Source organism: Bos grunniens, chromosome 10 (assembly GCF_055505025.1).
Source record: "Bos grunniens cultivar Pamir isolate PY7600 chromosome 10, Bosgru_T2T1.0, whole genome shotgun sequence".
In the NCBI taxonomy this organism is placed as follows: Eukaryota; Metazoa; Chordata; class Mammalia; order Artiodactyla; family Bovidae; genus Bos; species Bos grunniens.
In genome coordinates, this window is record NC_141174.1 from 50,293,922 (window position 1) to 50,321,197 (window position 27,276).

Consider the following 27,276-nt stretch of genomic DNA (forward strand, 5'->3'; position numbering starts at 1 on the left):
AACAAAACAAAGATTAGGGGCCAGAAATAACTTAATGTATAAGTTACTTAAAGTTTCCAGTTGCAGATTCTTGAAATGGTTTTGGGCTAAGATGCAGATGTTACTTCTGGTCTTTTTAAAAATAAATTTAAAATAGACTAGACTAGACTATCATGGTACTGTTCCATTTCTCAAAAATTGAAAGGAACTGGTACATTCCTGCTCAGAAGAAAAAAATTACACAGGTCGAAGAAGAAACCAAAAAAAAAAAGGTAGCACTTTCTTTAATGGAGAGCTAACTGGACCCAAGATCAAATTGTTTATGGTTTAAAACAATAGCTTTATTTGCTCCTAGTTTTTTTGTTGTTACCTGACCAGTCAGTAGTGCTGCAGTACCCTGTCCCAGTCTTGAAAGTGCTTCAGAAGTGCTGGTTTATTAAAGAATTTTAAAACCAGGATACTCTCCTCAATTTTTTTTTTGTTTTTACCCTCACACATGTCATTAGGCAGTGCTAGGCAGTGCTGTGATTATAGAGCCATCTGCAGGAAAATTACCAAGTTGCAACATGGTTAATGATTCTCTTACCATGTTATTTCAGTTGGTAAATGAGAAGTGACAAACTGCAGTTCCTGTGGGGAAAGAAATGGACAGCCAAGAGATGCAGGAATTCCTAGGTAGGGGGACTCCCCACTTTTATTTTTCAAAGAAAACTGCTTTGTCATAGTGAGTTCATGATCAAAAGAAACATGCAGTTTGCTTCAGGTTTTACATATTCTCACTAGTTGTAGTTCTGTCTTGTTGAAAGGTATTTAGTGATTGCATTTTAGAAGCTTTGTATGATCTGTTAGTTGTGTTCATGTTAATGACAGAGGGATACTATTTATTTAGCTCAAAAGGACATGTATTTTCTTTTCTCTTCCAGGAGGTATAACTCTTTTTTACACATCCTCATTTTGGTCATATGGTTGTCAAAAGAGGAATTAAACAAGTGTTCTTTTGCCCTATAAGCACAGTTTATATAGCTGATTGTTTACATTGGTTATACATATAAGTGTTTTCTATTTTGTTAATCATTACGCATTTCTAATACTCATATTAGAGATTTTTGTAAAGAGATGATCAGAAATCTGATGTTCTGTGTCTGAGACAGATAATGTGATTTGTGAACTATAGCATGAATTTTACTCTGCTCTGAGAAGTTGGTGTATGTGTATGTGTCAGTTGCAACTGATTGGTTTGACTGAGATTTAGGTACTCAAAATTAAGTCATAATTGAAGCAAATGTTTGAAAATATCATCTAAGGAAAGATCACAAAATCAGGTCTTTGATGTTTAATCTTTTCATACAGTGAAAAGACAGTATTTAGGAGCCTTTTTACTGATGGATTAGCACCAGCAAGATGAGAGTAATATTATTGAATTAGAAGAGGCATTATATGATTCCAGATAAATAGCATTATTATATTTAAATAATAGGTACTGATTGTCAGTGGATTGGTCTGAAAGAGATGCATTATTTCGCTAGAGTTTTATGTTCTTTGTTTTTTCTATATTGTGAGAACATTAGAAAAAACCAGAAGACCAATTTCCTGACCCTTGGGAAGCATTTTATTTACAAAACAGCATATACTAGAAAAATTTGCAATATAATGTTCAGATAGAAAAGCCTGGACTCTTTGGGTATCTGATTTGGCATCCGATTTAGTTAACCAGGCCCGCTGAAATACTGCACATGTAGGAGAGAGCATTCATTCACCAGTCATCTTTCTACATGCTAAATAAGAAAGAGGAGACACTAGGGAAGGATGTTTTGCTTTTGTATCTGCCCACTTGTAGATTCTCTTATTTATTGTCCTTTTAAACCTGTCTTCACTCCACCCCTCCCATCTTCCTTACAGCCAATAATGTATTAGTATTTTACTGAGTTTTCATAAAGCAGGAATATATTGAGTTCATCTGTGGGATTATTCACTTGTAAACTTTGTTTGGCTTTGTCTTTGACTCTGGAAGTCTTGTTTTCCAGGAATTAATTCCCTTAGAAATAATGTTGAGACTTTTCATGAGGAATCCTGTGAGTGGGTTTTAGATTTACTTTTCTCGCCAGATCTTCTGGCCTTTTGTTACACTGGAATGTTGCCTGCTTGTATTAGAAAAATGTACAGTAAGATTGACCGCTAACTGGCCTTAATTAATTAATTAATTAATTCAAGATATGTAATAAAGTTAAATTGAAAATTTTGTTTAAAAACTTTTTAGAATTTTAGGTCACTCTGGAAACATTCTTGCTGTGGATAGTTTAACAAATAGATTTGAGAGTTACAGTGATTGGGAATATCAGGGATAAAGAAGAGCTAATAAAATAAATTAAAATATTGGGTGTGTAATCCCAGGAGATTTTGCATAGCTCTCTAAGGAAGATTTATTTCCCAGTCAACATAAAAATAAGAAGGAAATTGAGGCCTGGATTTTAATCTGATGTTGCCAGAAAGTCTCTACCTAGTAGGTTTTTTGGAAACATTTTCCCCTAAATCTTCAGGGAAGAAGTAAATTGCATAGGCAAAACACATAATAGCTTTTTCTTATCTAGTTTAGGTCTGTACTTGATGATTGTTGGAATGGTAAATAAACATCACATCCTGAACTACTGAGGGTGGGGAAGCGTATTTAAAAAGTCAGTGAAATGCAGTAATCCTCAAACCAGGAATCATCAGTTTACTAATAAAAGATGTATGGCTCCAAGTTCTATTTTTTTCAGGGTTCTCTTGACATTTTCATTAATCATGTTGCCAGTGTGTACAGTAATGCCTGTTTTGCTATAAAAGTTGGTAATTTTTTTTTTTTTAGATTGTTGGCCTTGGTGTATGAATGTTGAGTCACATAATCTTAGAAGAACACATAAGTGATTACATAGAATTGTGGGTGGAAATAAGACAGTTCGGAGCTCCTGTGCAGACTGCACGTCTGTCTGAAATCAGGTTTAAAAAGTGGCCCTGTCTCCAGCTGACTCGTTTTGTCAGACTGAGTCATAGGATTAACCCTTGACATGTTCCTTCAAAAAAAAACAGGCAAAGATTAAACAACTGCATTGACTAGAGCAGCACTTGATCCATCTATATGCATTTTTTCCTGTAATATGATTCTGCCTAGGAAAAAAATTGTGCTGCAGCTGTTACATAGATTAAATTAGATTTTTTTCAAGAAATATTTTTGAGGAAGCAACAAAGGACTTTATCATGGAAGATAATTTGTAATTGTGATAAGAAAAATGACTGTTTCCATCAACCAGTTTTAGTTTCCTTTGGGTGAGGCAGACTTCAAAAAGATAATATTTTGGAGTAACAAAGTTAGAAGACCTTACCATAGCATACAAGTAAAATACAGGAACATTTTATTTAAATTACTGCCAGTTTTCTTGATGATTTGCTGTTTTTGAGGAATAAATTTAATGCCATGTGTATGTAAACTCCCTTGTCTCTCTTTTCTCAAGTTTCTACATCCACTCTCAATTTAGACAGTAGTATATAGGAGTGATTGTGTTGTGGGGGGGTTAATTTAATATATGTATTTTGTATCTGTGTTTTTGAGAGGAATGAAAATATCAGTTAGAAGCAAAAAATTAATTACTCAGCTCTGCTTAGAAACTATTGTTTCAACCTTCAGGTTTCATATTTAACAACAGATCTTAGCCAGTTCTTAATAAACTGCTTTAGACCAGCAAAAGGGTATTATACTGTCTGACCTTTACTCTGATCTTTTTTAACTTAGATATTTGTTTCTGCTTTCTATACCTTATAGTTGCCTCTAAAATAAAGGAACTGTTAATGAAATACTCAAATTTTCAATGTGCTTTAATAGCAAAGATTGCATAGTTGGATTTATTATTATGCTGTTTGTTTAACAAACATCATAGTACTGTCTCTCTTTTTTGGCAAGCCCCAAAGAAATGAGCCTAACTACTCTAGGTGGATTTCTTTTTTTTTAATCGATGTAAGTTTTCTGTTTGGAGCATTGGTTGTAGGAAGAGACTGTTGAAGTGCCTTGTGGCTCCCCCTTTGCCCCAATTCTCTACATTTTTAGTTAAGAATAGGATTTTTTACATTTTTAATCATTCAGGAGAAAAAAGGAAATTTTATTTTGGATGGTTGATTGTCTTTTTTTTTTAAGCTCTGTCAGAGAGAGACTATGTCTATAAAAGATGAAAATTTACTTGAATGGTTTTAAGGCATGACATTGTTAATTGTAAGTCAATGCTTTTTACACAGCTCTCTGAGGATTGAAATGAGTCTTTGTGGTCTCTCAGGAGGGAGGAAGTTGCAGACCACTCTGCAGACTGGCATTTTAATGGTCTGTTGTACAGTGATGTTCTTTTGCAGCTGCTGCTTAGCCTTTTCTATATCTGGAGAGTGTAGGGAGGTTTTATTGTTATTCCGACACCATCAGCTTTTAAAACATTATGAACTTAGCTGGCCTTATTGTCTTATTCGGTTTTATTGTTATATTTTAATCAGTATTTTTCCTAAGAATGGAGAGTTTGGCAGCCCCTCACAAAATATTTCTGGAATATTCCTTTAGAGGAATTCTGCTTCATGAAAGGTGCCTTAAAAAAAGTGATGTGTCCCCTTTTTGCAGCTTGTGAGTCCTCCTCTGATTAACACAGTTCTGGGAGAACCTCCGAGGCTCAGGGAGAAAAGATAGTACAAAGAGGTTTTGATGGAGGGGATGGGGGGCAGCAACGCAGGATGAGAGGAAAGAAGTTGTTTTCTGTTTTTCTGGGTTAGAGTGCACACCAAAAGACAACTTGAAAACTTTTTAAATAACAAGATATGTTTGTGTGTAAGAAACAAAGTATTTACCAAAAAAATGTTTAAGACCTTTTGACTTCTAAGTATAATGAATTTAAAAATCTATGAGACATTTATTACCAAACTGATTATTTTTCCTTTTTGAGAAATTTGAGCATTAGCATAAAAGTTTGAATATATTAAATATTAGTTAAGAATGATAGTAAACTTGGAGGAAAGACTTTTGAGAAATCTGTTTTAGTTTATTAGCAACAGTGAACATTTTGTGTATACATACCAGCCTTTCATCTTTTTATGTAAGGAAAAACAGAACCTTGTTTGTTTTTTCTTTTTAATTATTCTTTTGCTTCGTACATATCCTAGAACAGTGTAATCCATTATAAACTTTTATTTGGTATTATGAGTAGGGAATTTAAGGAGCTTTCGAACTGAAAACCTGTATTAAATATTTATGTTTTAAAAACAGATCATTTATTTTCAAAATAATTTTTTGAATTGTTGGAATGAGCTTTTTCATGAAATGTGTTCCTCTCAAATTTTTTCCGTACAATTTTTATAACATAAAAAAATCATGGTTCTAGCTAGTTGAGAGATACTTACATGACAGGTCTGCTTTGTCCAGGAAGTGACTTTGTACATGGCTTAACTGTTTAGATCCTTCTTGTTACACATGATTCAGTGTTTCCAAATCCTGATTGCTTGATCATGGTTTATCAAAGTTGGAAGCAACTTTAGGCCATGCCAGATGGTAATGTCTTTAGAAGTGTAGCAAGCTAGGTTTCCCTGCTAGAAGTGCTCTAATTTAATTAAAACTAAAAACAAATTAGCATATCTGTCAGTTTGCCTCTCTTTGAGAGAGACATATATACTATAATATGACAATATTAATAATTCCTTGGTCTGTACGCCTCCAGGACATTATATTGCTTTTTATTATTTAGCACTTGTGACTTGTATTTTTTAAAATTCCAAAACTTGTTTTATCGGTGTCCACCACCCATGCAAGAACTTGATAAATATTGAAAGAGGTTACTTACAGCATAAACCCTCCCTCTCTGCTCTGTGAGTTGGTTCAGTCCTATTTTGCATAAGTTCCTTTTGAGTAGATCCATGTGTGGATGCATAGTGCTGAAGACTTAACTCTGTTGGGCTGTGTGGATGTATGTGTTGGAGAGAAGCTGTGTGTATTAGCTGCAAATAATAACATTTTCAAAATCAACATGTATTGTGCCTATCCTGTCCCTGGAATGGGCAGCAGTTCTTTGATGTATTACTACAATGGGAAAACGGTAAGTCTTTTTCTTTGTTCAGATAGCTTCTTAGTGGCTTGTTTAAGGGAAAGCAGGGTAGATTGATTACTTTTTACTAAAACCTGTGAGGTTTTGTTTTTATCATTTTCTACAGTACGTTAACCTATGTTTCTTTGTAAGTAAGGTTAGAAAGTTGTCTTTGACACAGTTACAATAGTTTCTTACTTTTATTTTTAAAATAATATCTGACAAATTCAAGTTTATTTTTTATATTATTGTTAATGCCTGATGTCTTTACTAGCAGTGAGCTTCAAACTACATTAGTTTCAATGTTTTCTTATGTTGTAAACATATAATTTGTATGTAAAATACATATTTAACACAGAAAGAGAAAAAAGGAAGATTGCTTGATGCTTTGTAGATAGCAGGGAAAGATGAAAGTCATCTTGGATATTCATAAAAATAACAAGTATGAAGCTCTGGGAATGATTAGGGAAGCAGTCAGCTAGTGAGGTCCGTATTTCCTGTTTGGGGTTTCGGGTCCAGAGCCTGACTTTACTCGGATACCATCTGTTTCCAATCAGACTAGAATTTTGACCCTGTACAGATTCATAAAATAAATCACTATTTTTCAAAGAATGCATTTATACATCTTCCAAAGAATTTATTTCTAGCCAATTTATAGCACATGCTTCAGTGTTTTAAAATAATACCTTTCTGTGTTGCTAAGTAAAACTTTTCTACTTTTTAATTTCTCAGTATTAATTATATAGTATACTGTTTCCACAGGCAGTATCTTAGAGGATTTTGTATATTCTAAAAAGAAAGTAAACTCTGGAATATTCAGTAGAAGTTATCTTTTAAAATAGTTGATAAACATAAAAATGTTATTAGTGAATAACAGTCTTGAGTTTATGTCAGGAATTTGGGTTTTTCCTCCTTAGTCATCCCAAAACAATGTTTGATCTCAGGTGTTTTATTAAATACATAAATGACTTTAGTGATTTTTTTTTATCATTAATGTAGACATTTTCAGTGTTAATCTTTGAAGTTACCAAAAAATTAATCACATTTATGTTTGTCCCTTCCTTTTTAACCACTTGAAAATGTTTTAAAGTAGCATATGGCTTTAACCATGGTACATGAGAACTAAAGAAAGTACTTTTTAATTCTCTGACTGCTTTGGTAAGGCCTCTTTGGACTTTGTTAGCATTTGGTTCTTAACTTTTGACTAATCTTTCTTAACAGATGACAGTCAAGCCAGAATTTCATAAACTCATTAAAAAGTATGTGTTCACACTACCCATGTAAACAGAACTTTTGAGAATGTAAGAGGTAGATTTAGATGCATAGTATAGGTGAAATAATTTGATGTCTATATAATTTCCTTGCCAACTGTCTTTCAAGTATGAAAATATTATTCTTCTGTGTCCAATTTTAAGTAAAATAGTCTGTTTGAAAATGGTGTATATACAGGACCCCTGAAGCAGATAGACTATAACTCAAATTGAGTTTAGATTTTATTCTTTTGCGAGCACAGATCACTCTATTACAGCATTTCTCTTTGTTCTACATTGCGGGGGTGGGTAACAGCTTTGATCGTATTAAGTATTTCCAGGCTTACGGTGGATGACATGGCTGGTATGTTAGAGAAGTGTGGCCTGAAAGTTGATAGCCTGTGTTTGATATGGGTCAAAGGTGACTTCTGTGTTCTTAAAAAATGCATAAAGAATGGTATATTTTCTTAGTCCTCTCTATCATAAGGCCTTAGTCTTTCTTATATGTGTTTTCCTCTCTGTATTTTATTTTTACCACATCTAATTTATTTTATTATTATTATTATTACTATTATTATTCTTCAATATGAAAATCATATAGTATACAATTTATTATCCAAAGACTGTGTTAAAAATCTCATCTTTTTATGTATTGGGAAATGTCTACCCATCAATGCTTCATAATAAAAGCTAGCACTTTAATATTGCCAGAGTCTGAAATAGTATTTCTTCACTTGAGTTATGAAATTTTTTTATATAATTCTCATTATGAGCCAGTTAAGTTTAAGCCCACTTTTTATTAATAACTCCATTTAATCAATTTATTTTAAGATGATAGGGCATTAATATTTTGAAATGCTAGTAAGTTCACATTGATTTCATTTTTAAAATCCTTTTATGGATATTATAATGATAGAGTGAAAAATCCTGAGTGATACTGAGCTTCAGGAAAATACTTTGCTCTTTTCCTGATTTTTATTTTTACATTTTCAAACTGATTCCCTGTAATTAAGGATGCTTGGGATAATTTAATAAATAGATTGAACAGACTCTAGTAAAAATGCTAAATTAATCAGAGAAGAGCCTTTTCATGTTTTGGTATATTTAAGATTATGTGGCCATATTTTATTGCTGGAAATATAAGAGGCTTGGGCATCTTTGTGCAGAAAAGGAAGAAATGTTAACCCTAATTTCCTCACTGTTTGAAAAAAGAAAGGGTTAATGTTCTGTACCATAATTTTTGTGTAGAAGTATTATATACCATGCTGTAAGATATTAATATGTGTTCATGATAAATAGAGGACTTAAAATCACTGAATATTATCTGTTTTCTGAACTTTGAAAAATAGCAAGAAAAAATAATGAGTTTCTGAGGGCCTGCACTCAGTTTTCTCATAGATATGACTAAATTATGTCCTTTATGCAGAAAGGTAGAGAATGGTAGAGGTAAAGAAAGGAAAGTTTGGGGAAGAGAGGATTCCTGCTCTCTTCAGCTTGGTATTCTGGAGTTTTAGCCTTCCTTTGATCTGATCAGCCTCCATTTTCTAGACCTTGAACTGAAGATGCTACAAAGTGTTCCAGGTACAAAAATTGCAGCAAGTACAGACATGATGCTCTTTTCATTATATCAGGGAATGATTTTAATCTTTTAGAGACAACACAGAAATCCAAGTTTTAAAACCAAAGCTTAGAAACGCATTTTGAACATTCAGCTTCTTTGTATGGAATCTGGGGGAAGAAGAGAGAGGAACTAACTACTCTGTTTCAGGAACTCTGCTGGGGACTTTATGTTTACCTCATTTAATTCTCCCAACCACTCTGTCATTTAGCTGTTACTAGCCTCCTTTTCTAAGTAAGGAAAATGAGGTGCTGAGTAGTTAAGTAACTTGTATAATCTTCCCCTCCCCACTCCCACCCCCCCAATTAGTAAGCTTTGAGGCTAGACCTGAACCCAGGTCTCTCTCCCAGTAGCAACTTTTCCTCTTCTATTATCCAAGGACAAGTAAACTGGTCTCCATAGCAGAGAGCCAGATCTCACTAATCCTTACTCTTGGTCGTATCAAAGTACTACATTGGAAAGAAAATGTCACTGAGAAAAGTAGTAGGCTATTCTTACAAATAAATATGTTTCACATATTTGATCAGATTTAGTTTTATGAATGCTAATTGATATAGTCTGTCAAGCAGCTTTTTACTAGTTTCTTTTTAAATTGAACTTAAAACTATCCTAGATATGATTTTAAATGCAGGAAATTAGCAGGTCTCTTCTAATAGAACTCATAGTATTGAAAATTGGTTTAGCCATGGTTTTGGCACCTGCCTCTCCACATAATTTATATTTTCATAAGAATTAGAGTAGCATGGAGCTAAAATTGCCTTATGAATACTTCTAAGACTTATTTTTCAAATAAACATTTTCAGTTGATAAAAGCACAGAAACCAGTATGAGACCATATAGAGCCACAGTTCTGTTCTTTTGGGGATTTACTGCTAATTAACATGAGAGAGGAAAGTTTAATTAAATTAATTCAAACTTCCAGGCTATCTGTGGACCCAGTAGAGTTAAATCTACATTTGTATGATGAGGAAAACATGAAGTCATTTAAGAATTCTCTAAAGTTACAATGCTTAGAGACATTAAATGACAAGTTTAGCTTCCATCTGCTTTGATTTTTTTTTTTTTTTTCCCTTTACCAAGATTATCTGAGACTGTATTCTAGGTATGAATCCAAGAAGGTCTTTTTTTTTTTTTTTTTTTTATTCAAGTGAGCACAAATAACAGGAAGTTAATACTAAAACCCCTGCCAGGAGAGTATGTTGTCACTGGTCAGGTTTGTTAATGTTTTAAAGAAATTTATGTCCTTTTCCACTAGCTTATGAACATGTTAAAGAAAGGGATCAGGTACTTTATTGTTAGGTCTAAATATTTTTAAAATGTAGATAGCTAAGAAGTGACACTCATTGATGTGTTCAGTATATCTTCCTAGCATGTGAATTTCAAACCCAGTCCCTTAAAAATTTCATGGTTTATCTCTTAGGGAAAAAAATTGTACCTATTGTAAAAATGATACTGGTTACAATAAAGAACTGATGAGACAAACCTAGTGATGTTAACTTAAGATTAATTAAAATGTGTTTGACTTACCTAAGAAGAAATTCTCGCATTTGAAAACCACTGTTACTCAACTATACTTTTTAGACAGTGGAAGTAGTAATCGATTTTAAGCTACTTTGTACTGAAAGCTAGGATTTTTTTTTCTTATTGTTTGTTAGAAAGGAAATTTTACAGTATTTCACCCCTAAACATCCTCTGGAAATTCTTGGAAAGATATTGATCCTTTTATTGGTGATACTTTGAAAATATAAATATGTATGCTTTTTACAGAAATTTCATGTTATTTTATTAGGTTAACTAATTAGATGAAAAGAATCTTCCATAGATAGCTTATGTGTCCCTGAGTTAGTCCTTCTACTTTATTTTGCTTTATGTTGCTTTTTGGTTTCAGTTCTTACAATATTTAGTACTGAAACTACGTGTGTGTGTGTGTGTGTGTGTGTGTGTGTGTGTGTGTGTGTGTGTATCCCCTGCACCTTAGGTTTGGAATTATTACCATAAAAACTTGAGTACTAGATTGGATTTTATGGCAAAATTTGATACTTTTATGTAATATTAAAATACTAAAAGTATTGAGATATTTATCAAATTTGTCATTTGTTTAAATATTCTTGGATTTTAGGAAATTCTTAAATTGCTGTTTCATGTACTTACTTTTTTTAATGTCTTCTTCACTGAGGTTATACTTGTTTTAATTTAAAGAAAGAACCAAGAAAGTGGGAAGACCTGAATTTCAGAAACTTTAAGATTTTAAAATTTATGTTAAAGATATGCCCTTTGTCTGAGTTTATACATAAGGTCAGTATACATAGAAAACAATGGATCCAAAATGATCAGAAAAATCAATAGTAAATCTTTTTTAAAAAATTTCTTTCTTAACTTCTACCACTCTTATCATTGAGTCCAATTATTAAAGCAAAAATTTTACTTATTTGTTTTAAAACAACCTCTTTTTACTAAATTCAGATCCCTCAAAATACAGAATTAGAAGGAAACTTTGGGTATATTACTGGATATGGGACTTCATAGGTTGATCAACAGTAACTAAAAACTTCTTATAATATTTACCTAGTTTTTCTTTCTTAGTTTTTGAGTGTTGACCCTTAAATGTGCCCAGTTTTTTAAATTGATGACCCAGTGGTTTAATTACAGTTTTTAAAGCTAGAATTTGAGTTGGGTTGAGGTTTTCTTTTTTCCCAGTGACCTAGAGTGTTTTGGTTTTTGTGTTTGTTTTCAGATTTTAGATACTCAGCTAGATCTTGTAAAATTTTTATTGCTTAATACAAAATGTAGTTATTAAAATATAAGATAAATTAAGTGTAGTTTTCCTGAATATAATATTACATCTTTATTTTAAAATCATGATGTTAGGGTAAGTTAGCCAAATAATTTTGTCTTGCTTTGCTATTTTGTTAAGTTGATAAAGATTTTGATGGAGGTGATTTCTGCTATTAACATAAACTTTTCAAACATTGGAAGTTTAATCTTAACATTAAACTGTTTTAATGGTATTTAACATATTAGAACTTAAAGAGAACTGCTAGTAAAACCATCTTGACAAAAGTGCTAATAGAAGCCTAAACATAATGAAATATTGGTAATAATTTCTGTGTTAGAGCATGTTCAGAAATATTGATAAGCTTCTGTGTCTTCTTTCCAAATTAGATAAAGGTATTCCCAAAATGTTTGAGAGTTTGGGTTTTCATAGGCTTTGGAGTTTATGAGGCTTCTAGAATATTTCTTTCAAAATAGTTTATGTAATTTTAAACTGCTGGGTAAGGAAAAGTGATTTCATCCTGTATTGTTCAGTAGTAACCAGTAGCCACAATGACTATTTAAATTAAAATTTAAAATTCAGTTCCTCAGTTGTACTATCCACATCTCAGGTGTTCAATATTCAGATGTAATGAGTAGCTACTGTATTGTACAGACATACATACATTACCATCCTTTCAGATATGGAACATTTCCATCATCACTGAAACTCACTGAACGGTGCTTGTCTAAAGCTTTCCTCTCATTTTCTGTGGAAGGGTATCTTCATTAACATATATAGCTAGCTATTCTCACATTCTAAAGAAAATTCCCAATTCGTCTCCTCATCACTTAAAACATTTAAAGATACCAGCTACAACATAGGTTTTGGATCTATTTTTTAAAGCATAGGAAATGGCATCATCTTTTAACTCATCACTGGATGTGACAAGATAAAAAGATAAACTATCTTTTTAGCAAAAACTTCTACTCTTTTGCATCTTTTCTGAGTAACTATAAGAAAATGATGCCTTTCTGCCTTTCAGAGGTGTTTCTAATATTAATTACAAGAAGAATGCTCTTAAGTAAGAACACAGTACACAACTCAGGCCTCTAAAGCTAAACAGAAAGTGGACTGCCCTGAATTGGGATGATCCATATGACTAAACTGAATCATCCAAACAGGATAAAAGGAATGTTTTTGCTAACTTGACTCCAATTGGTTGTTTGAGCTAAGACATTCCAAGGATAATTGTGTAATCATTGTATAGGGTAATGTAAATATTCATGCTCGAAGTACTCTGTCACTCTTAAAAAGTAAATTTGGGTTGATGGAATGAGGACAGTAAAGATATTACCGTGAATTTATTCTTTTCAACCAGTCTTAACAATGAAAGGGAGGTATCTTGTTAGATTTTCAGTTACATTCATTTAATTCTGGATAAATGTTATGGTTCTATTCACTCAAGACTCAAAAATTTATCTCTTTGCCATTCCTAGAGGAGAAAATATGTAAGTACCTGAGAAAGAAGGACATTCCCATGATAGCACCTTTGAGCCTGACATTCTGAAATGGAGACTAGAATTTTAAAGAAAATTTCCATTGACCACATTTCAATAGAACATCTAAAATTACTTAATTATACTTTTCCTATTCCTCTTTAAAATAGTGTGACTCCTGGTAGATTTTTAATCAGCTTAAGCACACATATTTCTTTTTCTTAATTTTAAGATGGTTTGTTGTGATACAAAATCATACTTAAGATTTAAATGTATGATTAGATCATTAACTAGAAAAAAACTGGCATCTATGTGCAGGTGATCAGATGACATAAGCAGTCTGGTTTTCATTTGCGGCCAGTACTGATTGTAACTGAAAGAGACTTGCTCTTTTTGTGGAATTGGCTGACTATTTCCCTACATCTGGAGTTAATAAAGTCTTTAAGACCACATCAGTTGTGCTTTGCCGCAAGAACTCTTTGATCTGAAAAATCGAAACTGGCACAACTGCTGCTTCATAACATTGCATCTATGTTTCTGCAAGCCACAGTTAGGATACCAAAAGTAAAGTTTTTTGGCCTGTGTTAGAAATGCTGTTAGATGGGCCTCTTTTAGAACCATGATTTTCAAAACATCTTTATTATGATAAAAACTTTGAATTTATGTTAGTAAATAAATGATAAAGTTATAGTATTTTTAGAGTCTTTACCATTTTCACTTATAAGATCTATTCTTTAAAAGCCCATTTATTTTTTGGAAGTCTATAAAGACTAACATTAAAAACTTAGCAACTGAACAACAATAACAACATAAAAAAACTTTGACTCCAAAATGAGCCCTGTGTTCCCAATACAGCTTCAAAAGTTTTACGTATGAGTAGGCAAGCCTCTTCTGCTTTGTGTGGTTTATCTTGGTTTTGTTGCTTTCCATGATAGTTATCAATAACCATTGTCTCATCAGCATATTCTCCTTTATTTACAGTGATTTGTAAATCAGTAAAGTCAGGTTTATCCCTTTCTTTGCTTTTATAATTGCATACATTTAAAATTTTTTGAAGTGTAAGTTTACCTTTATGGAATACAGTTAATTAAATAAGAATAAAGATAAATATATATTAAGAGATTATATATAAATTTAAACTGACAAACTGAATAGATTTTTTTTGTGAAATGACACATCAAAACTGGAGTTTTTCATAGTTATCATTGTGAGATTTACATACTGTCTTAACCTATAGCCTAGATAGAATTAGAGAATTTTATATTTTATACTTTCAGGTCAGTGATGGTATACATAGTAGATAAGCATTTATGAAAAAGCATGTTCTAACTGTCTTCTAAATTTTACTCTCATTTGTATTTTCTTTCTACATCTGTGGATATACTCTCTTTTTGTTATTTGTGGTTTCAGCCTAGTTTGAGAAAATCTATATATAAGGGGGACAGAGGGTATCTAGCTAAAGCTAAATTTAGATGCTGAAACTGGATTAAAAGAAAAAAGTACAAAATTCCTTTCCTGATAACGTGCCTGTCAGTGTACCTCATACATTGCAAATGCATTTATGTATACCCAATTCTTTCTTCCTAACTCTGTCTTTACATAATAGCTCTTTATGTAGTAGCACATTAAGCATAGAAAAATGTTTAATATGTGTAATGTATAATCTCCTATCTAGAATCCTTTATGGGTAATTCTTAGAAATATATCTTATCCCCAACTTCTCAGATACCACAGATGTGTGTTTTTCCCTCTGGGATGTAAGAAGAAGGAAACTAACCTGAATGCCAGTTCATTAAAAAGACACACCTGCACTAGTAATAGCATGGCTAGCAAGAAGACTAAAAATGAACTTTTCAACCTTTTATTTAGAGTGAACTGTACATGTAAGGATGATATTGGACCAAAACTGTAAGAAATAAGTAGTTCAGTACTGAACAGGGACAATATGTAGCAGTATAACTATGCCTCTAAGAATTAGAAAGATGATATTGTAAGCTAATACTTAGCGAGTGCTTACCTGCTAAACATTTTAGAGCTTTCTGAGTCCCTTAGCTATCTTGAGGAATCCAGGCAGAGTTTTTTGTTTGTTTGTTTGTTTGTTGGCCATACTGTGTGGCTTGTGGGATTTTAGTTCCCTGACCAAAGGTCAATCCTGGGCCTTCAGCAGTGAGTATGCAGAGTCCTAACCACTGGACTGCCAGGGATTCACTAAAGATTTTATATGTGCTGTCTCATCTGATCTTCCCATAAATCCAACCCTCAATGCAGGTACTGTTAGCACTGTCTTACAAATGAGGAAATGGAGTTTCAGACGGTTAGACAATTTGCCAGAAATCTTTGCAGTTAGTTAATGTCTCAGAGAAAGAATAAATGAATATAAATGAAATGAAATAAATGTGTATGCTTTTTTCACACATGCTCCCCTAATTTTACTGAGCTAATTGCTTTTTCCACATTAAGTGAACACTTTGAATTTTTATTCGGGGCTAAAAATTAAATAGATGTACCCTTATCAGACTAAACAAAAGAAATGTTTCATCCACTGCTCAAAATAGGACTCCTTTCCTTTCTGGATTTCTGGTTCACTTTTACAGATCATCATCACCTTAAGTGTTACATATTTGTTCTTGATTTCAGTAGTCATAAAAATGGTTTGATCATGTTTTGATCATTATAGTTATTTGGCTGCCCATTTAGTTTTTCAGAGAAATGACAGTGTTGGCCATTTGCCAATTCAAAATGTTTATGCTTTGCTTATCTGAAGCACAGGTTTACCAAAGGAAATTAGTACTGCTCTGACATATTAAATGACATTCTTCTGAAAGCTGTGCCAGAGTTGAAAATGTACTAGAAATTAAAGAATTAAAACTGCTCAGACTTTAGCCAACCCTACTAAGTTCAGGAAGTTTCTGAACAATTACATTGTGCTTTTCACAGTTAACTTTTAATAATAGTAAAGAATAATAACATTTAATCCAGTTCATTTTGATTTTAATAACTCTTGTGGAAAGAATGAATTTTATGAACCCAAATTTTATTTCATGCTATAGTCAAAAGACTTTTGTTTCCACTAGGTTTTGAATCATGAGCCTATATGAATTTATGTTTTGTGAGCAGAGTCAACATTTGAGACTTTATTTAGTCACTTGGAATAATTGTTACACGAAGATTCATTCCAGGGATATTTAGAATGTTTTTTTTCTCTAGTAACCAGCTAAAAACAAACATGTAGATAGTATCCAAGTTAGACATAATTTATGATGATTTAAGCAGCTTTGAATTTGTCATAGGCCTTTTTAGATATGGATAGGCCTTTTTAGGCCCTTCCGGAAGTGTAGCACTCATTTTACATAAGTGGTATGAGAGTAATTTACATTTTAATTAAATTTCCTGTTTAATTTTAAGGTATATGCACCATCCCCAAATTCAGATGACTTCAACCGTGAATCTCCTAGTTATCCATCTCCCAAGCCACCAACCAGTATGTTTGCTAGCACTTTCTTTATGCAAGGTAAGTACTACCAACTAGTTGTCAAATATTACAACAGTTATCTATTATATATTAGCTAATATTTTTAAGTTGTGAAGAAAGAGAATATCTATATAGAAGTTCAGACATTTTTATCTAGATATGTTTGGCTGAAGCAAGTTAAAACTTAATTTTAAATTTTTCTATTGCTAATTATTGTTGAGTGCAATGTAGTTGAATTATTCAGCAAAGCTTTGGCGTGCTCATCTAGTATTAATTGAATTTAAAAAGGACTTCAGTTGAAAAAAGTGAGTAGAGCTGCTCTTTCTTTTTTTAGGATTTTTAAATGTATAAAAGCTATTAACAATTTTAGTCTCTTGTTTAAATGACAGATTCATAACACTCCTAGAATTATCAGTGCAAATAAAAAGGTGAATATCATAGAATAGAATTAAGACTTTTAAGAGAGAAAAAGCGTTGTAATTCTTTTAGTTCATGTCTAGCAAATCATTTTTATTTGATCTGTGATTTTAGACTATAGAGAGCAATAAATTGCTACATAAATTGGTCCTTGACTTTATATTGGTGAGTGAAGTCATTGCCAGCACACTTCATTTGAAGGCTGGCTATAAAAAGTCATTATCAATTACTTAGGTTCTCTATAAGAGAAACTTCTTTATTCTAGTTTGAGAATGTTTGATAAAATATACATTGCTTGTTATAGATTAAGAACTTTTTTGTATATTTATGGATATACCATTTAAGCAAAAGTTTAATCCAGCCTGTCCCCAAATTTTGGATTTGTATTATCCTCCCTGATATGAATTCAGATCTTGTGAAGATTTTTATAATGACCTGCCTACTACAGTTTAGATTTCTTCCCCACCTCCCCAACTATAAAGCTTTATTCCTTCACTTAAAATAGTAACTGTACAGTTTGGAGGGAAGAAAACTATATGGAAGACTAGATTGAAAAGAGGAGGAAAGACATATCCAGAGAGTACCCTTTGAAGTTTTTTTGTATCATCAAAATAAAAGAAAAAATTTTGGCTAAGGAAAGTTCTATATTTCTCTTTTTTGTCTTAGATGGGACCCACAATTCTTCTGACCTTTGGAGTTCATCAAATGGGATGAGCCAGCCTGGTTTTGGTGGAATTCTGGGGACCTCCACTTCCCACATGTCTCAATCCAGTAGTTATGGCAGCCTTCATTCACATGACCGCTTGGTAGGCCTTAACACATGACTAGGGTGCAGCAACACTTTGTCCTTGGATTACAAGTGTAAGATTTGATTCTGCCAAAACTTCTGAGTGTTGAAATACTTCTAGGCTTACTTCATGCCTTTTGAAAAAAGTAAATGACAATAGTAGGTGTCTTCAGCTACAAATTTATGATGTTCTTTATAAGCTATTGTAGCAGTTGCCCAGTTGTGTGCTTATTATTGAGAAAATGTATTTATTAGATCATATGTCTTTTCCTCTTTCTTAGAGTTATCCTCCACACTCAGTTTCACCAACAGACATAAACACAAGTCTTCCACCAATGTCCAGCTTCCACCGCGCCAGTACCAGCAGTTCACCTTACGTTGCTGCCTCACACACTCCTCCCATCAATGGATCAGATAGCATTCTAGGTGAGCTCTTTTGGGTTGGCAAAACTCCCTAAAACTGAACTTGGGCATTTTTAGTGAATCCCATATATATATATATATATGTATACATACATACATACACACACACACACACACATACACATACACACTTGTTCTTTTCATGTTTTTCCCCAACTTTATCAAGATATCATTGACATATAACACTGTATAAGTTTAAGGTGAACAGCGTAATGATTTGACTTACAGACATCTTGAAATGATTATCACAATAAGTTTAGTGAGCATTCATCATCTTATATAGATATAAAATAAAAGCAATAGAAAAAAATTTTTTTCTTTGTGATGATAACTCAAGATTTACTCTCAACAACTTTCCTATATGACATACAGCAGTGTTAGTTATAGTCATCATATTGTGTATTACAGCCCCAGTACTTACTTATAACTGGAAATTTGTACCTTTTGACTCAACATATTTTTTAGTATTGAGTTTAAGTGTGAAAGAAAGGAAGAAAAAAAAGTTTCTGATTTTCATTAATCCATCTTTCCTTTAGTTTACTATTTGCTGGTTTATTGTGACAGATGTGCAATAACAATGGAGAAAACCATTGAAAAAATGGCAGAGCGCTAAAAAGCATGCCTGCTCACTTGCTAAACTTCTTGATTTGTTTTCCTATTTGAAATACTCAGGAACCAGAGGAAATGCTGCTGGAAGCTCACAGACAGGTGATGCACTTGGAAAAGCTTTGGCATCTGTGAGTATTGATTTTACGTATTTTGCTGAATGATTTTTACACTGCTGAATTGCAGTGATTTGATTTTGTGGGCAGTGTGTGTCATAGTTAAAGGATATAGTTATAACAGGACCATTTCATTACTCATTTAGAGCTATTCTCAGTTTGTATTGATTTGTACTGCCCTTATAATAACTCATGGAATACTTCCCACCTGATTCCCACAAGAACTGTCCTTCTAATTTCAATTTAAATATCTGTTTTTGTCTTAATGGAACAGATGTAGGGAAAATTTTAAAAACTCAGTCATTTTAAAGCCTAAAGGACAGATTACTGAGATTAATTGTTAAATCTGTTTATTAGTTTTAAACATATACTTTGTGAGTTACGCGTTAAAATAAGCCAAGTGGAGCCAAGAAACGTAGCTCAGTTATTCTTCTGATCCAGAGAAGGAAGTGCTTTTATAAGGATTTTTTTCCTAAGATGGAAGGTATTTTAATATTTTTTAAAAGGAAAAAATAATCATCTCCTGCTGATTCATTCAGGGCATAGGAGATGAGAGCCTTTCCTAAAAGCAAAAAAACAGATTCACTGAGGAGCCCATGCTAAAATGAGTAAAACTGATATGAAGGAGCCCCATAATATTTTCCTCAGCGACTAGTTTACATCACAACCAGAATGTTAATGACAAAGCAGTGATTTGCTTTAATAAAGGTTTTAATGTCTGATCCTTAAAACATTAAACTGAAATCTATTCTTTTGGGAGAATGTTTACTAGTAATTCATAAAGATTCCAAATCTAATTTTTTAAGAGGCACTTCTCCTTTGTATTTTCCAAAGTTTCTCCTGAGGCGTTTTCTTTCTTGTTTCCTCCTGAGTGATATGGCTCGGAGGTTTCTCAGAGTTGTCTTACTTATGTTCTTCTAGCAAATGCAGTTAACTCTGTCAAACATATTTGCTGCTGTTCATAGGGAACCTAATGTGTGGATAGTAGGAAGCAGCTGTTGAACATTTAAGGAGATAAACCTCTTTGTGTATGGTTTTATGTAAATATTCTCTGTCCACAGCACTACAAGTTTTTCTTGAGAAATGAAGCCAGGTCAGATTCATCTCCCACATAGTGGTGGCCCACACAAAATAGAGCTCAGTAAATGTTCATTGAATTCAGTCTTGCATCATATGAGAAAAATGATGATAACAAAACCCACAAAAATATCATATGTAATTTGTATGTTTACTAGGTGCTTGGCACTACACTAGCATTTACATGCTTCATTTCATTTAATCCTCAGGAAAGCGCTGTGAGGTTGGCATTACTATTCCCATGTTACAGATGAGGAACTAAGGTTTAAAAGGTTAAGTAACTTTGGCTCAGAAAGATTAAATAACTTGCTCTCGGGATCACCTAGCTAGGAAGGGTAAGGCCTAGTATTAGATTAGATCTGCTCTGGCTAGCTTCACTTACTCTGTACTTCCAGAAAGACCAATGCTACAGTGACTTATTTTATAAGGTGTTGATGAAGGTTAAAGGGAGTTGTCTCACTTTTTCTGAACTTATCCCATGTGGTGAAAACTACCTACTTTGAAAGAAAATTATTCTGTAATATTAAATGAGTGCCTCTCAGGTATTTAATTTACTTGCTAATTTCTTCCTCTGATTTGTAAGAATTCAGTAGCAAATATTTCACATGTAGAAAGACAAATAACATCTGAACTTTTAATATTAGGCAACTTAAAAAAAAATACAACCTACATTTCAGGGGCTTTTTTCTCAAAATTATTTTGTTCACTTTATTCAAGGAAAACTTCTTTAAAGGGTCCTTGGCAGATAGGCAGGCAGGAATTTGTGATGTTCTCAGTGGTCCTTCAAGCTCCTTTTCAGTTACCCTTGAAGTCCTTGACTATTCTCCTATATTATAACCAATATACTAGCTGAACCAGTTGGCATTTGGAAAAGAAAATCTAAATCCAGTGTAAGTGGAAGCTAGGGAAGAATGTTTAATCTAGTTAGTGGGTGGGCTTTGGTTGTCATGGAAACTCAGCTCTGTCATCCTGTGTTGTTACTAGGCAGGAGCAGCCAGGTCATTCCATAAATCATTTCTGTCATAGCTGACGGTGATGCATTCCATCTGCTCCATCACTGCATGCCATAGTCTGCACACTTCAAATCCTTTCCTTCAATCCATCTCCTTCCCTTCTCCACACCAGACACCTCCCCCCAACGTATTCTTTCCCTAACTTCCATTGCAAACTCATATTTGCTTTAGTGCTGTCAAAATGTCCTGAAAAACAAAAGCATTACATTGGGGAAGGATTAGAAGGAAGGATTAGAAGAGATGAGGAGAAGGAATTTTATGAGAATTACAGTTGAAAGTCTGACATTCATATCAGAATTTTTGATATTAGGTATTACAGATCTTTGGAAATTGTGACCATGAGTATTTGAAATTTTAAGTTCTTTAGAAAGTGATGTTTTAAATACAACATCCAGGTTTAGATGGAGAAATGCTATGCTATTGTCTTTAGTACTTATTTCTAGCTCCCTGAATGTCTGATATATGTCTTAGATGGTCTTTCATGTGTGAAACATCAGAGGGTACAACCTTTGTTCTTCAGTTTAGGTATTAAAGAGCACACAGAATACTGTGTGATTAAACATGGAAGGCCAGATAATACATTTGCAAAGGTTCCTTTATTTTAGGTTTAAGCCTGGATAATTGTGGTCTTAATCTCAGGATAGCTAGAAAGAGAATTGTACATGAAAGTATTTACACAAAGTTCCCAAAGCCCTATGGATTATGCATTAGTTTAGATAATAAACTAGGGTAGATAGAAGGGAAGGAAAATCTGGATATTCGTGCCATTTCAGTGTTTCCCTGAATGTTTGCCAGACAATAACCCTTTAAGATTGTGCCCATGGAGAGTTATATAGAGGAAGAAACATCTGGTTTATTTCAGTGCTTAATACCATATCAAAACACTTGGTCTTTAATTTAGAGGAGATCAAACAAGAGGACTGTTTAACTTTGTTGATTATATCAGACTTCTCTGTGATAATTTATGTTTTGATTTCTACCTCAGAGCAAAGGAAAGAGAGAGAGAAATGAGATAGAGAGTGTGTATGTGTGTGTGCGTGTATTTTAATCTGTATAGTTAAATGGTCAGTAGTCTCTAACAAAAGAAAAGAAAATTCAGGGAAGTTGACGTTTAAAAGTTATTCATGAAATAAGTTTCTTTGTTCCTTAGACTCAATAACATTAGCATAATAAAGATTAACTGAAATGTGCACTGTAGTGCTTAAAAAATTGGGCTCACAGTTCCAGGGTTGGGCTTGGGAGCACTCCATTGTTTCTTTTTTGTCTGGGGCCCTTTTCATTAGCCTCTGGCTTATTGGCACCCTGCTGATTGGAATAGACCATGACTGATAGGAGGAGGAGCCTCATTTGTTGCAGTAAAATGAGGCATATTACCGTTTAAGCCTGGCAGAAGGTATTGGGAGTTATTCATCATTGGTCATTTAACAGTATGAGGACCATGGACTGCATGCAGAATGAGTTCTTATTTGTTTTTATGCTCCAGATTCTAAATCACTCCCATCCCCGTTTTTTAAGTGAACTGACTTTTTTCTTCTCTCTTTTTATTTTCTTTCGAAACATCTATGTAGGAGTTCTTCAAGGTCAGAAAGTACAAAAAGTAATGTATTCCTGATTTAGAATGCTCTTCATCAAGAAAAGCCTAGGTTTAGAATTTCTTAAAGTAGCACAACAGTTTCTGTGGAATCTGTATAGTCTGTATGTGATTTGGTAATAGAATAAATATACAAAGGTTAAGTTTAATGAAATCATCTCTGATCTATAAGACTGTGTTATTCTGCTGTTTTAATATTGTTGCTCACGTACACATTCCTTTTATGAAAGTAAAAGGGACAAGAAAAAGTCCTATAATTTTCCAGGCTATCTGTCAGTTCAGGAAAAGTATTAATAATAATTGTCTGTCATCACTTTAATTTAGGGCAAAGTAGAACCAGGGAGTGTGATGAGTGAGTGGAGAGAATGGCTTTTATTATACAAATGGAGAATGTTTTTGATAAAAATATCAGAAATTATATGTTGATAATGTTTTTGGTCCTGCTTCTCCTGTTTTCACAGTGATTTTTTTTAAAAGCTCACACCCATTTTATATGTAATATCATTTTGTTTAGTCATTGCAAGATGGTGATAAATAACTCTAAAATATAAACTTCCTTCTTTGAAGAAACCAGTTCTTCACATGCTTAGGGATTATTTAGCTGTAATGGCAGAGTTATCAGGGAAAATAAGGATTAATAGTCTGTTTATACCCTCAAAAGCCCATACCTGCCTAATGATGTGGTGTGGACAGCTTAGTACATCAAGACTAGTTCTCCAAAATATTGGAACCTTACTGTATTGTTGTTCTCAAAGCTTATAACCATAAAACTAATACGTAAGTGAATTCATCTTTGTAATAGTACTTGTTTCTCCTCTTAGGTATTCCTGTTACTGAACCCCACTATATAAATGCTGAAATAAATACTACTGTTTGCTGAATCCAGCTTTTTATCAAAAAGTATTGTAGCAAATTCCAAGTGCAATTTAATCGCTCAGGTTTTTGGTTTTTTGTTGTTTAAGTGTTGAGCACCTACTTGTGCAAGATAGTGACAGACAGTGATGGATTTAGTGTTGAACAGTGTAAGGTCCCTGCCTTCAAAGACTTTGTAGTTGAGGAGAGAGATACAAAAATGGTAATACAAAGCATACTGTGAAGCAAAAGACCAGAGAGGTAACGGATTGCTTCCCTGCTAGGTCAGTGGTGAAGAATCTACCTGCAATGCAGGAGACGCCAGTTTGATCCCTGGGTCAGGAAGATCTCCTGGAGAAGGAAATGGCAATCCACTCCAGTATTCTGACCTGGGAAATCCAATGGACAGAGGAGCCTAGTGGGCTGCAGTCCATGGGATCACCAAAGAGTTGTATACGACTTAGTGACTAAAACAATAACAACAAGTTACTCTAAGAATATTAAGGGAGGTAAAAGTGAGTGTAAATGGGAACATTATAGTTAAGTTGGGCCTTGACGTGTTTTAGAATCCATCAGGGAAAAGTTAAGAAACAGGCCTTTTGAAAGGACAAACTGTGCTCAAAAAATGAAAAAAATACATTGTATATAATGCTTTATGTAAATTATAAGGTAGAAAGGCTTTCTATGACCAGATTGTGGAATACGACAGATGTCACTCTGTTTTCTGTCGTCGGCAACGGAAATTGCTATGTGGGGTTTGTTCAAAACTGGCTGAGGGCAGTAGCTCAGTGAACTGTGTGTGGCTGAAAGAGAGGGAGTAACTGAAAATGTAAAAGCTTGAATATTGAATAGCTCAGCCGCTTCTTTTACTAGAGCTACAAGTTCTAGTAAAAGTTGAAGTAGTGTCACGGCGATGAGAATGTTTATGCTTCTCCCAAAAACACGATAGAGAGTTGTGGGCATTGGTGTCTGGTGTGAAGCGCAGAGGGGCAGGAGAAGGGAGAGGGTAGTGAGAGTGGTTTTGGTGACCGTGAGAATGCTGGTGCTCACTGAGATGGAGAAAACAGAAGAGTAGAGATGAAAAGTTGGGGAAGCTTGCGGCGGTGATGCAAAGTTTGCATTTGGACATACTGAGCTTGAGGTGAAAGAAAGATAGGCCTAGATGGAGCTGTACAGCAGCTAGGATAGAGGTGTTCACTTTGGAATCGTTCACAGAGATGTCATAGTTGATGCTTTATAAAGAATGGTATTACCAAGAGATAAAACACAGGTAAATAGAAAAGGAAACTGAGCCTGGAGTGCTCAGAAAACATACATTAAGTGAACTGCAAGAGTAAAAGAAAGAAGGACCCTAGGTAAATACATCCAGGGGTTTAAGAGGTACTCAAATGGCAACTTCTTAAGCGGAAGATACCATTCATTCTTTTAGCAAGTGTTTGTTTACCAACACCATTTTAGAATCAGAAGCTAGTGCAGAAGGCTGTGTAATTCGCATTTGTCTGAATAAGATAAAGAAGTCCTTACTCTGTGGAACATACATTCTATTAGGGAAAAGGGTAAAAGAGACAGATGATAGACAAGAAAACAAGTTTAGACAATTAGGGATTAATGTAAGCAGTGTGAAGAAAACAAAGCGGGGAGGTATGACACAGAGGGAATGCTATTTCTCCAGTGCTTTCATGCAGTTAATTCATACAGACAAGGAAATTTAAAGTCAGCAAGTAGGTCTAGTTTATGCTAGTCAGAGTTTTGCATGGAACTGGAACTTCTCTCACTCCTCAGCCACCCACCATCAGTGCTATCAATCCTTCCCTCCCTTACCAATATTATAGTCAAGACATATTTCATAGTAGTCAGCATCAGTTGTTCATAAAAGTTATAATTATATGCATCTTAAATACAGGAAATAATGATTTACAAAAATAAAGGGATATGTTGAGATGTTTTTGTTGGAGTTTGGTAACCTCACCTAATTTACTTATGGTTGAAATAAATCACTGTATGTATTAGGAACCAAAGTATAACCTTTTCGTTAATTTTCACATGTGTGAAAAGTAACAACTTTTAAAAGGTGACCACTTTGACAGCTTAAAACCAACAACACTGATGTTATAGCATACCACTTCCTTATTACTAAGTCTTCCTAAAAGTCTTTTGACATCTTCTTGATAACTCTGTTTTTCTAAAATGACTTTGCAACCTGAAGAATTCCCTGGCAGTCCAGTTGTTAGAACTCAGCACTTCCACTCCTGGGGGCTTGGGTTCAACCCCTGGTCAGGGAACTGAGATCCTGAAAGCTGCATGGTATGGCAAAAAAATAAAACTACTTTCCAATCTGTATATATGACTTCTAGATTGGCTCTTCAGAAAGAGTTGGTGTGTAAAAGAGATTTCCAATTACAATTTAATAACATCAAGCAAAGTGATATAGAAATATTAATTTATAATCAGTGCTTAACAATTTAATTAGTGCTAGTGTTTGATGATTATGGCCTGTAGAATTTTGTTTTACATGGGCCTTTCATAGTATCTGGCTTTTTCAACATATTACACTGTCTTTAAAACCAGTGCTGAGACCTCTTATATGCTGTAATTTGGGCATCTTTAAATTTATTAGAGCTCTCAACTTATTCAGAGCAATATTATTTCTATTGGATGACACTTTGCACCCACAAGTAGTTTTCCTTTTTAAAATATTTGGCCACAGATTCTCCAAAGAAGTTGATTTATCTGCCCTAAGTGCTGAGATGATTTATGATTCCTATTATAGTAATGGGACTGTCCTAGAGAAGAGCTCCTGGGAATTGTTGGTATATGGATTAGGGAGGCATTTTAAATGTTTATGGCTGATTATGTAGCTTGAATGAATTTCTGTTACTATTTTTTTTTCAGCAATGTGAAATAAAGTATTGCAACAAAACCTGTAGCCAAAATACAAAAATATATGCATCCCTATATGTTAAACTCTTAGGTGGTAAAGTCTATAAATTACTTGGGGAACATTTTTTGAAGAACTTCCAGCGTTTTTTCACTTTCATCAAAGGTTACAAAATATCCTTTAAAAGCAAGTTTAATTTTTTTTTTTTTTTACAATCCACATCATTAGGAGCTAAATTTAGCAAAAATGTTAATCAAACAGAACTTTTTAAAAGAAATAAGGGGTAACTTTTTTTAAATCTTTTTTTTTTGGGGGGTGGGGCCTTTAAAACTATTTTCAAGGACTGCTGCTGCTGCTTCTGCTGCTAAGTCGCTTCAGTCGCATCCGACTCTGTGCAACCCCATAGACGGCAGCCACCAGGCTCCCCCATCCCTGGGATTCTCCAGGCAAGAACTAGTCTCTTCAAAAAATAACAGTTTCCTAAAATTATTTTTGGGGCTTCCCTGGTGGCTCAGTAGTAAAGAATCCGCCTGTCAGTGCAGGAGATGCAGGTTTGATCCCTGGGTCGGGAAGATCCCCTGGAGAAGGAATGGCAGTGCCTAGAGAATCCAATGGACAAAGGAGCCTGGAGGGCTACAATCCATGGGTTCATGAAAGAGTCAGATACTACTTACTGACTAAACAGCAACAACAAAGATTATTTCTAATAGATAAAATTTATTTAGATAGTATATTCTAGAAAGATTGATTATCAAACTTGTTAATTTTATATTTATGCTCACTTCTTTTTTGTTCTAGCAATTGGAAATTTAAATTATTTTCAACTAGGATAATAAAGAAGTAGCTATGATCTATTTATTCCTCTT

The 27,276-nt window shown here is 33.7% G+C and overlaps 1 protein-coding gene across 14 annotated transcripts in view; it reads left to right on the forward strand.

The window, feature by feature from the left end:
• Positions 1–27,276, forward strand: part of TCF12 (transcription factor 12) — a 393,760-nt gene that overhangs the window by 327,322 nt on the left and 39,162 nt on the right. For 10 of the 14 annotated variants that reach the window (XM_086321160.1, XM_086321163.1, XM_086321164.1 and 7 more), the window contains 4 exons: positions 16,584–16,689; positions 17,734–17,873; positions 18,136–18,280; positions 18,950–19,014. In XM_086321160.1, the coding sequence (XP_086177286.1) occupies positions 16,584–16,689; positions 17,734–17,873; positions 18,136–18,280; positions 18,950–19,014 (456 nt within the window). Of the gene's footprint in view, positions 1–5,520; positions 6,072–16,583; positions 16,690–17,733; positions 17,874–18,135; positions 18,281–18,949; positions 19,015–27,276 lie in introns of those variants that run through there. The other 4 variants (XM_086321170.1, XM_086321174.1, XM_086321173.1 and 1 more) reach the window with 3 other exon arrangements.